Here is a 15,332-nt window from a genome sequence, read left to right on the forward strand (position 1 = left end):
GCACCTGAGACATGTATATGCATACATTTCTATCACTTGTTGGAGATGGGCATCGCAAACATCAACGTTGTTATGACCGGGCAACACAAAGCAGGCACGCTGAAAGTCCGGAAGTTACAAGATTATGTATGCGACAGAAGCAAGATGTCGAGATACATCGAGCGAGAGTGTGGAGGCGTATTGTTTTAATTGCTCGATGGAGACAACGTACAAAATGATAATAACCGTGAGTTACTTGATGGGGAACTCAGGCCCATAATCGAGAAACAGTTCAGTCCCTGTTACGAGGGTCCTTTCTGAGCGCAAAAGATGCAGGCGCATGAACTGTGTCACTGCGAGTAAGCTTGAAGATACACTCACTTGCATAGATCCCTATACGATGATCGCCATTCACCAGGAAAACTGCATGGCGATGGGACCATTTCAGCTGGTGGCCACTAGTGTAGACAAAATACATACTGCCCACTTGACAATTGGCCGTGTTTGCAGGAGCGTGGTTGATGAATCGCGCCTCGTTTCCCGCGTACGTGCTATCGATATTCAGCGAACCATTCAGGCCGTAAACATAGCTACGCCCGCGATGTTCTGAAAGCTGGCTACATAGCCGTCAGCACGGGCATTTCAGAAATCGTGTATTTGAAAACTCACCCGCGCGAGTCGAACGTGGGCTCATATATGAGCTCGCCAACATATTCTGTGCATGGTAGAGTGAGTTCCACGTCTGCGAATGCAAAAGTATTGTGCGCGGAGGACCTGTGATGAGATCGCCTTCTTCGGCCGCCTCCTTCAAGAAGACCCCTAGGCCGTGTTTCCCTTTCTTTACTTCGAGGCCCTAGAGATGCTCGTCAGCAGCAGATGATTAGATTGTATTGCAGAAATTGCCTTTTGGCATCCTCTTTGCAGCTGGGAATTCCTACAGCTAGCCCGACTAGCAGATGGGTAAGAACAGGAGATTGTCATTTTGAATTGCGTACCTTCGGGTGCACGACGCGCACAGCTCAGGGTCGCACTCCCTGTTCGAACTGCGACAAGGACAGTAACTTGGGAGACAGCCTTTCTTGTTGCAGGTACACCCCTTCCAGCGCCTTTGACCTGTATAAAGCGTCAATCAACCGGATACTGACAGCTCGCGTAGACACGCACAACGCTTGTCGCAGCGGCAGTTCCTTGTACAATGTGCTTTGTTGAGGAAGCAAGCGCATCGTGTCTCCTCGGTGCATGGACCCTCGTGTACGCAAGGATCGCTACTGCAACAATGTATCAGATAGTGTGTGAACAAGATAGCTTTGGGTACGCACGGAGTGAACTTCGACGATGAGTGGTCGGCTACAGTGCGTATGATCAGTTCTACAATCGTGCACTCAACACCGAATCACCGACCGAATTTGAGTTGGAGCGCAGACATCCTCGCCTTCCCATTTCGCTGATCCTCCAGCGGCGCGACTCCTACGACATTCCGCATAGCGGCGACCTATAATCACAGCTTCACCACCCCGGCAAACGAACAAAGTATAATCCATAAATACCTCGAAGCACGGGCGCCGGCAGATTGCAGCCAACTCGCACGATGTGGCGGTAGGAAGTACATGTAGAGTTACACGTAATACCTCCGCATCTGCCGCGGGCCATGAGACGTCCTCCTACAAAACACCATGGTTTATATCAAACCGACTTTCCTACTATATATCAAGACTTACAGCAGTCACGCTCGCATGTGTGCTCTCGCAATTAGAGCCACATGATTCGTGGGTCTGTTTTCGTGGTCTCCCCCTTGGGCGAGAAGGAACATGTCTGAACTGTCCACTTTGCAGATCCAACTTGACCGGGTCGGCATCTATGCACATGTCCGGAGTTTCATAACGAATGTCTAATGCAGAGTTAAAGCGACGCACTGTGAGTAAAACAAGACGCCTGTATGCAGTTGAGATTTGGGCAAAACAAGTTAAGATGGTCTTGCAGACGGGCCCGCAGGTCATCCCTTTGCGATGGCAAGATGTCCGGCAGCGTGCTCACAGAACTGTGAGAAGATCCCGGCCAGTTCAGTGAATCCCTACAGCACAACCAGTGAAGGAGGAGATACAACAATATAGGAGTACTCTACCTCTGTAAGCTTGCAGAAATAGCGCCTGAAACCCCGAGATAGGTCTTCAAAGGCCTGGGCAGCACTCCTGTTTCGTCCACATGTTCTATAGTGACACCATATTTGTCCCACAAACGCCTGGCTGTTTCCATCAAGATAGTATTCACTATATATCATGTCAGTATACCATCATTCGAACTAGAGAAGTACGCTACATACGATCAGAATCTTCATGCGCAGATTGCCAAGAGAAAGTTTTGTATTCTTCAAGGTGATCCTGCACATTGAATGCGGGATCATCGGCGAAAGGGACGAATGTCATGTCTTCCGGATCATCACCATGGAAGACATTGCAAGACAGGGGCGCACAAGCTTCGAAGGCTTCGCACGACACAAAGGCATCCACTTGTTGGGTATTCGCGATGACACTCCATTGGCTGGTAGTGCGATCGCTATCCTGACAGAAGTCATAGACTGTATACGAGTCATCAGTAGGTGGGCACACAGCCACTGCGTCATTGAATTTATGTTCTCCGTCAAAAAGCGGATCTCTTCGGTCAGCTATGAAGGTTGAGACGGCTAAGGCGTCGTCTGGGATATGTCTTATGGCAAAGGAATCAAGACGACTTCGCGCATATGCAGCATCCCATCGATAGAATTCCTGCCAAACTTCCCGGTAAACCGAGCGAACAAGTCGCGATGTCTGCCCCAGAGCGTCTGAACGAAGGGGGTCGATGACAGGTGGCAGTGGACTCGTCATTTTGTAGATGGCCTACGAGATAGTACCAACTTGTATGAATATATGAAAATTGTAGACAACTTACTTGATATAACGGACTCGAGACCACGAGGCTACGACTCGGAGTAACAGGCTACGCTACACCGCAATTCGGATATTATGGGGAGAGCTATGCGACAGTATGATTTGCGGCCTCACGATAGACGGAACATGAGAAATACCTAAAGAGAATGGGGATAAACTCCTCAGTGACTTGAACGAGTCGAAAAGTCGAAGTTAACGCTAAGTGATTTGAGACTCTGGTTTCTGAAGGGTGGTGGTATCGTACATTCTCACCTTTTCCGCGATACGAGAAGAGCGGATACGAATCTAGAATACCGCGCAAGTGCGTCAACAAAGCCAACTCGATAACCACGACGCGAGAACGATCGCTTCTACAGGACCTGCCATTTCTGTCCCGCCGGGCGCTTGCTATCATTGATCTTGCTGCATTCTTCGATTGTACGAGCACCGGGCAAGATGTATGCGTACGCAAGACTTTCCTCGACTAATTAGGCTCGAATCCGGGCTTCGTTGTTCGAGGTGTTTTGGGCCAGCTGAGTATGGGGAGCCCTAATTGGTCGGAGTTTTATCTTAGCTCGGATGTAGCCGAAATGTAGCGGGAGGTCTCGCATGATTTAGCTTGCCTCCTTCACCCATCCTTACACCAGAATGCCCGCGCCAACCAAGTTCACTACGTACATTGACGAGCATGCCGATAGCTTCATAAAGAGGCTTGCGGAGGCGGTAGCCATCCCCAGGTACTCTAGTTGATCGAGTCTCACGCGTCGCAGGTCCTCTATGCTCACTCAATGTCACAGTGTAAGTGGTGAGGGACCGCGCCGCAAGGAGGTCTTCAGGATGGGCTCCTGGCTCGAGGGCCAGCTCAATACCCTTGGCGTGAAAACAAAGCAAGTAGACCTCGGCAAGCACACGATGGACGGACAGGAGTACCAACTACCACCTGCGATCCTGGGCAAGATAGGTGACAGTCCGAACAAGAAGACCGTGCTCATCTACGGCCACTATGATGTGCAGCCCGTAAGTCGTGATCAGCGAACCCCGCGCTCGATCTGATCGACGGTCGCAGGCGAACAAAAGCGATGGATGGGACACCGACCCGTTCACGCTCGTCGAGGGCGACGATGGCCGCCTGATTGGCCGCGGGTCGACTGACGACAAGGGGCCGATTATGGGCTGGCTGAATGTCTTGGAGGCACACAAGGCTCTTGGACTCGATCTGCCCGTGAACCTGCGCTTCTGCTTCGAAGGGATGGAGGAAAGCGGCAGCGAGGGCCTGGACGACCTCATTAAATCCGAAGCAGCTAAGGGTAAGGACGGCTGGTTCGCGGGCGTCGACTGCGTTTGCATCGTCAGTTCTTGCCATCCTTGACTGCTGTCTCGTGCGGCCCGGTTGAAAACCTGTTTGTCTAGTCGGACAACTACTGGCTCAACAGTCGCACACCCTGCTTGACATACGGTCTGCGTGGGCTGGCGTACTTCAAGGTCACTGTCAGCGGACCCGCCCGCGATCTGCACTCTGGTGTATTTGGTGGCACCGTGTTCGAGCCCATGACTGACCTCATCACGGTTATGAGTAAGCTCGTGAAGTCGGACGGTACAATTTTGGTCCCTGGTGTCGCGGAGATGGTCCCTCCTCCGACTAAGGAGGAACTGTGAGTCCGCTGAATGTTACCCAGGTGCTTGTCGTTGCTCATTGTTGCAACAGCGAGATGTACGACAAGCTCGATTATAGCATCGAGGACATCGAGGATGCAGCGGGTGCATCCATTGCTGTCTCCTCGGATAAGGCCAAGGTCCTCATGGGTCGCATGCGTTACCCTTCTCTTTCCCTTCATGGGATTGAGGGCGCCTTCTACGGTGCGGGCGCGAAGACCGTCATCCCGGCTTCTGTATCTGGAAAATTCAGCATCCGGTAAGCCAGTGGCTCATGTCTACGCCGCGCTTACTAAACGGCCTGTACAATATATTAGTCTTGTTCCTCCGCAGACTCCTGAGCAGATCGAGCCGCTCGTGCAGAAGTACCTCGAATTCGAGTTCGGGAAGCTGAACACCAAGAACAAGATGACCGTCGAGAACTTGCACGGCGGGAAGCCATGGATGGCTGATCACAAGCACTGGAGCTTCGAGGCGGCGAAGAAAGCCACGGAGGTGCGCTGACATTTTTATGCATTTACTCTTTCTTCGCAGACGCCAATGTATTTTTAGGCCGTTTATGGCAGGGCGCCCGACTATACCCGTGAGGGTGGGTCCATCCCTGTCACCCTTACATTCGCCGAGAGTCTGGGTGTAAACGTCCTGCTGCTGCCCATGGGACGCGGTGACGATGGCGCTCAGTGAGTAGCATTCGCATATGAAAAGGTTCTGGCGCGCTGACTGGACTGTTTCACACTTGCAGCTCAACCAATGAGAAGCTCGACAAGTCCAACTACATCGAGGGGGTAAGCGGCAGTGTCAGTTTTCAGTGCTCCGATATTCACCTTATCCTTGCAGACCAAGTTGTTGGGCACTTACCTTTACGAAGTTGGCGCGATCTCCCAGAACGCTTGAACAAGTATAATGCGCATTGCTGTATCAATGAGAAGCTGTATGATTGCTGTGTATCATTGGGTTTAAACGAATGTTGTATTCTTCTACACAAAACAACTATTGTCACTGGACTGTTACCGCGTGATCGCAAGAGACCGATCAGTGAGCGCCCATAGCATGAGCGTCAAGCCTCTCCTGTTACCGAACTCTGCTGTCACCTGTGTATATATCATATCTCTTCAATCAACCGCATCCCTGTCGTCTTTCGCGTTGTCTATTTGTACACTTTCATGATATTGACTCTCGCAGTGCCCTGGGTTTAGGAGCGTCCTTCTCAAGACCATTGCTTTAGGTTATTGGTTAACCGAAACCTACGCGACCCCTTATTCCAAGGACACTATGGACGACGAGACCGCAGAGATTGAGCTGGTATGATAGCTGCAACTCAATAGTAAATACGTCGTCCTGAACGTGTCGCAGCTAGAGCAGAATCTAAACAAGACACGCCAGATCTCACAACGTATGACCAGTAGGTCCCGTTTTATGATTGCTGGGTCTACGAATCAGACTTTCACAGCCATACTATCCAGCTTCGATACCCGGCTGGTCAAGCTTGAGAAGTCTATACTACCGCTGTACAACTCGACACAGTTGCTGACGAGGCGCGCTCGAAGTAAGGTGTAGTGGCCTATGGGATCTCCGGTTATTAATTACCCATACAGATATCGAGAGCGCATTGGGGAAGATAGATGAGATTGCCAGCTATCAGGAAGGAATTGCTGCGGAAGAGGCACTTGTCCTTCGCGGGTATGTTTACACGACTCTAGTCGTATCTAACCTCAGACGGAGTGTATGCATAGCCCACAGCCGGGACAGCTGCATGAGTACATCGAAGTCGTGCAACGAATGAATGCCACCATCGCGTTTGGCATGGGCGACACTGGTGCGCGTGATACGGTAAGGCATACCGCCACGTTTGTAGCTGCATTAAAGTGACCAATTGCACATTTTACAGGCCCGGCTAGTCGAGACTGGTGCGAAGAAGGTTCTTCAGCGTTACACCGAACTCGTAGCAGAGGCTTCATCCGGGACCCCTATCAATGGACCAGACTTCGAGCTGATACCTTTCGACCCGGCCATGATTGCTGCCCTCCGGCCTATCGTCGATTTTTTGCGCACGCTCCCACTGCCGCGAACGCATCCGTCTCACCCTGCTGCGCCTGCAATACAGTCCGCACTTAAAGAAGCACAGAAAGGATACGGAGACATGCGCGGCGCATGGGTCAAGAAATGTCTCGAGGTGTACGGCAAACGTGCTGTTGAACGCGCCGGGACGATTGACGCGGTCAATTCTGGAGAGGAATTTGGCAGGTTTATTCAGAATATGCTCAATGTGGCTGAGGTTCGTATCAAATTGTGTGCATACAACTAGTGCTGACGCCCACATAATGACAGGACGAGTACGCTGTACTAAATGAACTTGCTCCGTTGACCGCACCGTCTTTTATCGCCTCGACGTACACTACGCTAATCACCCCACTCACGTCTCTCTTCTCGTCTACGTTCTCGTCGCTCAGCGCGTTGATCAAACGCTCCCTCCACAAATATACGATCTTGGCGCTCTCGGCGTACTCATGTCTCCTGGAGTATCAGGAGCAGTGGGAGGACATTATGGTGAACAGATCAAGTCGCAAAGACAGCAACGATCTGAAAGACATGCTGCAAGCTATCCGGGCATCCTGCCAGAGGAGCTTCCCCGAGTTTCTCGCAGATATCAAGATTGCTGCATCAAGCAGTCAGGGAGAGCTCAGCACAGGCGTGGTCAGCGTGACCATGTCGGTGAGTAACAACATATTAACGAAAGGACGCCGTCTGATACTTCCTTGAGATTAGACCGTTGAATACCTCGAGCGCCTCCCCGATGTACGAGAAGCCGCAGCGTCTATGTTGAAGTCGCTTGGTGACGGAAACTGGAAAATGGGCGAAGGCGCGCAAGTTGGGAAGGCAAAAAGAGACGATATCGACGATAGGACGATTCTGGAGCATTTCACATGTGAGTCGACTGTCTTTCTGCGGCAGTTAACGATGTATCTCACATAGCAACAGTCGACGCTGTTAGCATGATTGTGAATACTCTCCAGACGCTAGGCAGAACAAACCGACGGCCAGCGTTTGGCTCCATCTTCTTGCTCAACAATATCTCCTATCTTCTCACGCGCCTCATACTCAAGCCAAGATCCCCTGAAATCCCCGCACTACTGTCGGACCCTAGCAAGAACATGCTCCAATCGAATTTCCGCACAGCTAAGGCAGCGTACTTCGATTCCAACTTCTCGCCGCTGCTACAGACACTCGCTGAAGACAAGGACAAGAGCAAGAGCGCAACGAAGGAGAAGTTCACGCGCTTCTTCGACTTGTTCGAGGAGGTCGCTGAGCGGCACACGCTCGCTCGCGTGCTCCATGACGATGACGAGAGTCGGGAAACGGTCGCGGATGAAGCGGTCAAGCTAGTTGTCCCGTCCCTGCAGCGCTTTATCCAGCGGAACATGGGCAAAGATTTCAGCAAGAGTGAGTGCCCAATCGTATTTGAGAGATAAGCGGCTGATACACTTTGTTCACGACATTCAGACCCGAAGAAGTGTAAGTACAGATTATGAACCTAGGTGCCGATGCTCACTTCATGTTCGCTGCAGATATTAAGATGTCCGCCGAAGAGGTCGAGTCGCTTATCAAGAGCTTCTACCTGTGAGTTCGACATTCTCTTCAGATGATCTCTCCCTCACTCTCAATCATTCAGTGAAAGGGACAACATGCCTCCGCCGGCGGAGCGGGCGACGAACAACCTGTTGATTCAAGCCGGTTGGAGTCGATGATCTGAATGATCTTCTGTAATACTAAGCACGCTATTTATACATATCATCATCTAAGGGATGAGTAGGATCATGATGAAGTTGGGACATTGACTAATGATGTTTTATAGTGTTTGTCTCCAGCTGTTTCATGTAGCCAGTATTCATTGCCATAGTCAAAGAAAAGCTCCCTCCCTTGTTTGATAGTTTTTGCTATACAACAAGGGTCAATGAGAATTTCATGTATGTGGATAGGTGCCTACCAGTGTAAAACCCAATGCGATGTTCTCCATGCACCCATTTCACTGAAAAGGTGATGGGAGAGTGATTAATTCATCTAATGTCATTGTGAGTGAAACTAGACTTTACCCATTGCATGGATATTTGCTGTGTTGTCGGAAGCATGATTGATGTACCTGGTAACATTACCAACATATGCAGCATCAAGGGTTTCCACTTGATTCAGAGCAAAGCTGTAATTCAACCCTACATGCTTGCTGTTTCAATTTGTGCTCAGCAATACCATCTGTTATGGTGAAACAACAAACCTGAGAAGAGTATGGTTATATGTTTCAATTGGAAACAGTTCAGCAACATACTCTGTAGAATTTAATGAGCAGATATACAATGTTAGAAATACATTCTTCTTACCTCCTATGCAAACACCTTTTCTTATATTTTCTGCAGCAAAAACACCTAGACCATGCATGCCTGACTTCACCATGAGTTTCTGTAATCCAATCAATTGTCATTATAAGAATCCAATCAGCATATATTAAATCATACAGGAAACATTTCAATTTGGATCTTCATATTAGTGCATTTGTGTTTGATATGTGCCTCAGCTGTCCTTCTGAATACACTCATGAAAATGAAAAAAAAAAAAAAAGGTTTTGGTATATTCATACCTTCTCTCTTGCTTAGTGTGAGGCTTACATAACTCAGGGTCACATTCCCTGTTATACTTCATGCAAAGGCATGTATTTTGCTGGCATTTACCATTCTTGCATCTACATCCCTTGAAGTGAAGTTTGCCTGCTCCATTTTGATCAATAAGTTCATTTCTGTGTGGAGATACTGCACACACATTTGGGGCCACAGTGACATCCCTTCCTGCAATGAATCATCTTCTGGTAGCATGGGCATTCTTTGGCCCACTTGTCACAGGGTCCAGAATGATGACAGAAGTCAGCTCTAGTAAAGTTACAATCATTACTGTCATTCAACAATATGAACCATTTAAAAAAAACTTACGGTGCATATTTATCACGTTGTTGATACTGATCATCATCCCCTGAATTTGCATCAGTATAAACCCTTCAATAGTTGTGGAAAACATACAAAATTGAAGTCTCATATTTGCAGTATTTTCATGCCTTTCTGTTCTGTTTGTGTCATTTTCAGGGAACAGCTGACACCTCAGAAGATAAACCTGTTTTTATATTAATATGGTAATATTGCAGAAAAATAGTGTGACTCGCCTGAACACAGGAAAGCCTGGTAATTTTGGCTATGACACAAGGCAATTCATCAGGCAGTAAATGCCAAATGTCCTGCATCATGTCTGTCTGAATGTCAACATCTGGAAGGTCAAGGTCCTACAGCAATAATGTACTAGTAAGCATGTAAACAGACTGCATCATACTTTAAGCAATAGTTACCATAGTGGCATCCAAATGAATAAGATAGCAATATTGGCCACAAGGCTGTTTGTTCTGCCATCTTAAATCAGAATTGCTGATTTTGGGTGATTTCTTCCCAAATGCAACAGAAGGCTCCTCTAAGAATATGGTTAGCAGGATCTAGTGTGAATGTAGGTTAACATACTGTGAGTCATGCAAAGTGCTTCTATACAATTGAGGCTAGGGCAGAATACATCTACAATCTCATTGACATGCTTCAACAAACCCAATTGCAAGTGTTTTGGTGGCATGTATGAAGTTGTAAACCACATGTCTCTATATATAAATATCAGTCATGCAAGCACTGTGAATGAAGTGAACAGCAGACCTCTGCCTCATTCTTCGAAGAAGCCCCTCATCTTTCCACTTCAGTGGTGGAAGAATTGCATATCCATCAATTGTCTCATGGGACAATGATAATGTACGGAGATGTTCCACCGCCTGCATCGCAATCAGTGCAACTGAACATGATAAGCATGCAATTCAACTAGACCCTGATAGGCATAGGCACAACACTCACCATCGGTGTCTGACCATCCATGCTGCCAGGCCAGACAAGCAAATTCTGAAATATATGCTCGGTCATCAAAATCCTGTTCGCCCGCATACTGTACAAACTGCAACACATGCGACCGGTCGTCTGTCTTGATGCTCCGTGTTGCCGGAGTACATGCTTCATACTTCGCGTGTGCTGCAAATGCGGAAGCAGCGTAGTCAGTACAGATGACATCTGCCCTGACCGCTTCCTCAAAGTCAGAGATGATGTATGAATCTTCGTCATGATCCACTTCGCCGAGGATCATGCCATCTTCTACTTCGCCAAAGGCATTGGCGGATAAATCGCCACTGCTCGAGAGCGGCCAGGTAGGAAAGGGTGTTGCGAGCTCGTTAATACGGGACAGGCAAGCGTCAGCCTCGTCCCTGTAGAAGTCTCCCCAAACAGCTCGGTAGACCGATATTATGAGAGCGCGTGTGTCGCGAGCAGCTTGCGCTCTCTGGGAGAAATCTTCTCGGATGCGTTGGACTTCGAGATCTTCCTGCTCTCGCAGGTCAACGAAAAGAGGGTCTTCCATGGTACTACAACAAGCGACAGGCCTGGCGCAATGTTTACTACGGCGCCCATATACCTGAAGCGCAACTCACCGCCAGTGACGCTCTTGATCTGCGTGTGCGGTCAGATAGAATTATGTCGCAGGGTATTATTGCCGCTCACTCTCACTATTGCTACGATTGTTGTTGCGCGAGCGTGCGGCAGACGCGAGGAGGATGTCCACGACAACGTTGCGTTTCCCGATTGAGTCCCGCGACAAAACAAGTCGCACGCGCCTGGGGCTGTAGCTGAGCAACTCCCGACATGGCGCCTGCAATACTTGTCACACCACCTACATACCGGCTGTTACGCATCTGTGACACGCTCGCCCCCCGCACGCTGAGCCGATGCTGAATGCAGGCCTGCAGCTCTCCGCCAATAATTAGTGCTTGTCCGCCATGGCGGAACGCGTGAACTCGAACATGCTATTCGCCAACTTCAACCAGGACTTTACGTGAGTTGCCCGTCGCCGTGGCGCGTCTCCAAGTCGCTCAGTTTCGCAGGTGCATCTCCGTCGGGACTCGGAAAGGCTACAGCATAACCAACTGCGACCCGTTTGGGCGGGTGTATACCAAGAGTGCGTATGCCGCAGGGCGCAGTGGTGTACGGAGCGGTTGACAAGATGTTGTGCAGATGACGGCGCGAGGGGGATCGTGGAGATGCTATTCTGCACCTCGCTCATCGCGTTGGTTGGTGCGGCCGACCACCCACACTCAAGTCCTCGGAAGCTGCAAATTGTGAATACGAAGGTATGTCCATCCCCAAGCCATCTGCCGTACCATCATGGGGCTAGGATCTGCGCGGAGTCTCATGCGTAGCGCAGCCTTCAGTACTCCTGTGTGCTAAGCGTTCCATGTCCTCTTGCAGCGGCAATCCATGATCTGCGAACTGTTGTTCCCCTCTTCAATACTTGCCGTTAAGCTCAATCGCAAGACGCTCGTCATCGTGCTCGAGGTCGAGATCTACATTTACGACATCTCTAATATGCGGCTCATGCATGTTATAGAGACGACGCCAAACCCAGACGGTGAGTGATTATACCCCAAGCAGAGATGAACATCTTACACTGCTATCGCGTCGCATATAGCCATCGTCGCGCTCTCACCTTCCTCCGAAAACTCCTATCTTGCCTACCCCTCTCCTGTTCCGTCGCCTAATACCCAGACTCAACCCGGCGCACAGCCCGCAGCTCCATCCACGTCAACACAGCAAACCGGTGACGTGCTACTATTCTCAACCCGTTCGCTCACCGTTGCGAATGTCATCCAGGCGCACAAGGCGCCTATCTCCTTCCTCTCGATCAACTCAACGGGCACGTTGCTCGCGACCGCGTCGGACAAGGGCACGGTTATTCGCGTATGGAGCATTCCTGGCGCAGAGAAGTTGTACCAGTTCCGCCGTGGCACGCGGGAGGCGCGCATACACTCGATGAATTTCAACCTTGTATCGACGCTGCTCGCGGTAAGCTCGGCGCACGACACAGTGCATATATTCAAGCTTGGGCAGCAAAAGGGAGCAACAGCCTTGAAGACGCCGTCGAGTCCATCAGAGTCGGTGGATAGTGGGGATGGGACACAGGGATTGGAGGGCGGATACGACGCATATGTCGATAACAAGAAGAACGGGAGCGTGTCGTGAGTCATTTTCATGTTTACTTTTACCATATCGCTCATGCTTATCGCGCGCTGAGATCAAGCCTGCGTCGAAGATCGCTACATCTTACGAAGAACATCACATCATCGGTAGGGGGATACCTACCGAATACGTTGACAGAGATGTGGGAACCTTCACGAGACTTTGCATTCCTGCGGCTACCAACGAGCGGCGCGCGATGTGCAGTCGCCCTGAGTGGGTGAGTGCAGCGTGATTGCGTCTCAAGTCATGTTATCCCTCTGATGCCGACTTACCTAGGACCATGCCGCAAGTTATGGTCATATCATCAGAAGGCTATTTCTACTTGTACAGCATCGACCTTGAGAATGGTGGCGAGTGCTCGCTCATGAAGCAATATAGGTCAGTCAAGTGTTTGGACATTGCCAGGTTTTGTGCTTATGTGTACTACTGCGTGATAGCTTACTCGATTCGAGCGATGAGGCCAATGACTGAGACGACAATTGTTGTGGAAGCACTCTCCCGGCATGTCCCACAGAGGGCTGTTGCGACAGGCGAAGCGGGCACGGACACTCTTGGAGCCTCTGATATGTGTGTAGTCAGGTGTCCTGCTTTGAGTCTGACATTAGGGAGAAGACTTACCGCGAGGTGGAGATGATGGGTGCCGGTCAATGCTTGAGGCTGACTGTTGTCGATTTTGCGGATTATTCATTTACTTTTCCGTACTTCTCATAATGTGCGATGAGATGTTCTAGCTTGAATTTCCTGCCATGTGAGCTGCAGGATTGAGTCTGCATACCATGTTCAAGGACCGTAGATTGCAATACACACGGGGAAAGCCTTGTTTATGTGGTCGATTCATGAGTTATCAGAGTTGCGAAAATCGATGTCGAATCTGCATTCAAGATACCGACCAAAAGATTAATGAATATCTGCTGTACATCCACCCGTATCCAAGAAGTTGTCGTAAAGATCGTCCCTGGGCATCTCCAACTTCCAGCCCGAATATGACTCATAACTCACTCATCCCCCCGCCTTGCCAAGAACACTCCCATATCGCTTTTGGTCCGCTGCACGCCCCGTAAACCAACGCTGGGGAAGTCCTGAGCACCCGCGTTGGTCGCCTTTGCGTCCTGCTTTGCGTTCGCATGCTCGAGCGCGAGGTCTAGCGTTCCGCCCTGGAAGCCCTCAAACTCATTCTCCTCATGGTGCACGCTCAGGCTGGCCACATCAGGCTGCGCGAATGCCGCCCGGTCCGCGGGGGGCGACGGTAGAGAGATGGACTGCGAGGTGGGGTCCGACGTCGACTCGGACTGCTTCGAGGACAGGGACTTCGAGCGCGTCAATCGCCGCTTCCGTTGCTTCTGTGCGGGGTCTGCAGACGATTGCTGGCCCTGCGAGAGATGATGCTGGCTGTATTGGACCGAGCCTGCACGCGAACGCGACCCGGAGCCGGAGGTGCGGGATCGCGAATCTGACCCGATGCCCCCAGAAGAACCACCTTGCGTTGGGCGGCGCGCGTAAGATTCAGCGCCAAAATCGGCACCGTCTGCGTCTGCGTCGTCGTCGTCCAGCGCAGCCACGGTTTGGCTTTGCATGAACGGCCCGAAGTCATCGACGAAGGGCGAGCTTGTGGCAGATCCTGACCCTGACCCTAGCTCGGAGACGGCATTAGGCCCGCTCCCCTGCCAGCCAGATGCAGACTGAATACTAGGGAAGCTGAGAAATATAGAGGAGCTCACCGGGATACCTTCAAACTGCTCTTGATTTGCGGTGGCGTGCATACCCATGGCCATGGCCAGCGCCATCTTCTTCAGCTCCTTCCTCTCCTTGCGCAGACGCCGCCGCTCCTCCTTCGCGCGTCGCTGCTCTTCCTCTGCAGCCGCCGTTGCCGCCGCCAGACGGGCAACGTACGTCTCGTCGAGGGTGGATGGATCAATGGGCGCAGCATCCGAATCGAGGGACGTGGATGATGAGATTGTGCGTGAGCGGCGCACACCTCGGCTATGTGGATCCTCGTCGTCCGACTCTGGCAACTGGATCGGAGAGCGGCCAAAGAGGTCGTAGCCGAAGAGTCTTATACCCCTGCGCGGGCGGCGTCGCTTCCTACGCCGCCGCTCGTCGCCAATATTTGAGTGCAAAGACATGGTCTCGGCGTCAGCAGAGTCGGAGTCCGCAAGCAGCCCCTCGAGCTCGTCGGGGCGTGCACGCGGTGGCGGGGCAGTGTTTATCAGGGCATTACGAGGTCGTGAGTTGTCGAGATCATCCTGGTCAGATTCGGAGGACTTGAAGCAGAAAAGACAAGACGAGAACGCCGCCTGCAGACTGTCGGACCATGAGAAGTGGACGCTCGCCATCCTCAACCGTGTCGTGCCCTGATACTCGAAATAAAACCTGCTCCAGATGGCGCGTGAATAAGAGCACAGTCCGCTAGCTATTGACCGGTGTTAGAGGGACTAGGCAAAGCCGGCGAGTTCAGTCTGGTGAGCACTTCGCGCTTGCGGGGCTAACAGGAATATCATGTGCGTATGCAACCCATATAGGGTAAACCTGTCAATTTACCCCAAAGAAGTATGTAGGGGAGCCAGGAACAAAGCATCCTACCAACATATCTGCAATATTTGGCACTGGCAGCTTACGTGAAATAAGGAGGAAGTTTTGTGTACATGGCGTCGTGAAGGGTACTTGAACA

At 50.8% G+C, this 15,332-nt stretch overlaps 6 protein-coding genes across 6 annotated transcripts; 3 read left to right on the forward strand and 3 right to left on the reverse strand.

The window, feature by feature from the left end:
- Nucleotides 1-231: 231 nt before the first annotated feature.
- On the reverse strand, nt 232-2,599 carry POSPLADRAFT_1045952 (hypothetical protein; the record flags this gene model as incomplete). Its single annotated transcript, XM_024478912.1, has 12 exons — nt 232-296; nt 361-402; nt 460-596; nt 649-694; nt 975-1,092; nt 1,144-1,247; nt 1,381-1,471; nt 1,698-1,834; nt 1,893-2,050; nt 2,102-2,246; nt 2,300-2,485; nt 2,563-2,599. The coding sequence occupies 12 exons, from the start codon at nt 2,597-2,599 to the stop codon at nt 232-234; spliced, it is 1,266 nt and encodes a 421-aa protein (XP_024340528.1).
- A 908-nt stretch (nt 2,600-3,507) lies between these two features.
- POSPLADRAFT_1180605 (hypothetical protein) lies at nt 3,508-5,538 on the forward strand. Its single transcript, XM_024488770.1, has 9 exons — nt 3,508-3,619; nt 3,680-3,899; nt 3,949-4,230; nt 4,293-4,534; nt 4,588-4,794; nt 4,853-5,030; nt 5,088-5,215; nt 5,278-5,320; nt 5,373-5,538. Exons 1-9 carry the CDS (start codon nt 3,531-3,533, stop codon nt 5,427-5,429), a joined length of 1,446 nt encoding a protein of 481 aa, XP_024340529.1. The 5' UTR covers nt 3,508-3,530; the 3' UTR covers nt 5,430-5,538.
- Nucleotides 5,539-5,611: 73 nt separating this feature from the next.
- On the forward strand, nt 5,612-8,439 carry POSPLADRAFT_1169154 (hypothetical protein). The gene is made up of 12 exons (XM_024488045.1): nt 5,612-5,837; nt 5,889-5,937; nt 5,986-6,081; nt 6,131-6,215; nt 6,269-6,365; nt 6,424-6,810; nt 6,864-7,247; nt 7,302-7,461; nt 7,515-7,976; nt 8,037-8,048; nt 8,102-8,153; nt 8,206-8,439. The coding sequence occupies exons 1-12, from the start codon at nt 5,808-5,810 to the stop codon at nt 8,279-8,281; spliced, it is 1,890 nt and encodes a 629-aa protein (XP_024340530.1). The 5' UTR covers nt 5,612-5,807; the 3' UTR covers nt 8,282-8,439.
- A 1,464-nt stretch (nt 8,440-9,903) lies between these two features.
- POSPLADRAFT_1140123 (hypothetical protein) lies at nt 9,904-11,012 on the reverse strand (the record flags this gene model as incomplete). Its single annotated transcript, XM_024485132.1, has 5 exons — nt 9,904-10,037; nt 10,085-10,215; nt 10,268-10,380; nt 10,460-10,481; nt 10,549-11,012. The coding sequence occupies 5 exons, from the start codon at nt 11,010-11,012 to the stop codon at nt 9,904-9,906; spliced, it is 864 nt and encodes a 287-aa protein (XP_024340531.1).
- Nucleotides 11,013-11,427: 415 nt separating this feature from the next.
- POSPLADRAFT_1055818 (hypothetical protein) lies at nt 11,428-13,135 on the forward strand (the record flags this gene model as incomplete). Its single annotated transcript, XM_024480689.1, has 9 exons — nt 11,428-11,483; nt 11,533-11,606; nt 11,663-11,778; nt 11,897-12,056; nt 12,117-12,490; nt 12,536-12,663; nt 12,726-12,881; nt 12,941-13,042; nt 13,102-13,135. The coding sequence occupies 9 exons, from the start codon at nt 11,428-11,430 to the stop codon at nt 13,133-13,135; spliced, it is 1,200 nt and encodes a 399-aa protein (XP_024340532.1).
- A 524-nt stretch (nt 13,136-13,659) lies between these two features.
- Nucleotides 13,660-14,997, reverse strand: POSPLADRAFT_1045958 (hypothetical protein; the record flags this gene model as incomplete). Its single annotated transcript, XM_024478913.1, has 2 exons — nt 13,660-14,325; nt 14,383-14,997. 2 exons carry the CDS (start codon nt 14,995-14,997, stop codon nt 13,660-13,662), a joined length of 1,281 nt encoding a protein of 426 aa, XP_024340533.1.
- Between the last annotated feature and the right edge of the window lie 335 nt (nt 14,998-15,332).

This window comes from Postia placenta (assembly GCF_002117355.1).
Source record: "Postia placenta MAD-698-R-SB12 unplaced genomic scaffold POSPLAscaffold_5, whole genome shotgun sequence".
Lineage (NCBI taxonomy): Eukaryota > Fungi > Basidiomycota > Agaricomycetes > Polyporales > Adustoporiaceae > Rhodonia > Rhodonia placenta.

Bases quoted from the DNA above. Each gene is read 5' to 3' on its own strand.
- POSPLADRAFT_1180605 (XM_024488770.1), top strand. From the start codon at position 3,531: ATGCCCGCGCCAACCAAGTTCACTACGTACATTGACGAGCATGCCGAT. The intron at 3,900-3,948 runs GTAAGTCGTGAT...CGACGGTCGCAG, and splicing joins GCCACTATGATGTGCAGCCC to GCGAACAAAAGCGATGGATG. The intron at 5,321-5,372 runs GTAAGCGGCAGT...TTATCCTTGCAG, and splicing joins AGTCCAACTACATCGAGGGG to ACCAAGTTGTTGGGCACTTA.
- POSPLADRAFT_1169154 (XM_024488045.1), top strand. From the start codon at position 5,808: ATGGACGACGAGACCGCAGAGATTGAGCTG. The intron at 5,838-5,888 runs GTATGATAGCTG...AACGTGTCGCAG, and splicing joins AGACCGCAGAGATTGAGCTG to CTAGAGCAGAATCTAAACAA. The intron at 6,082-6,130 runs GTAAGGTGTAGT...TTACCCATACAG, and splicing joins GCTGACGAGGCGCGCTCGAA to ATATCGAGAGCGCATTGGGG.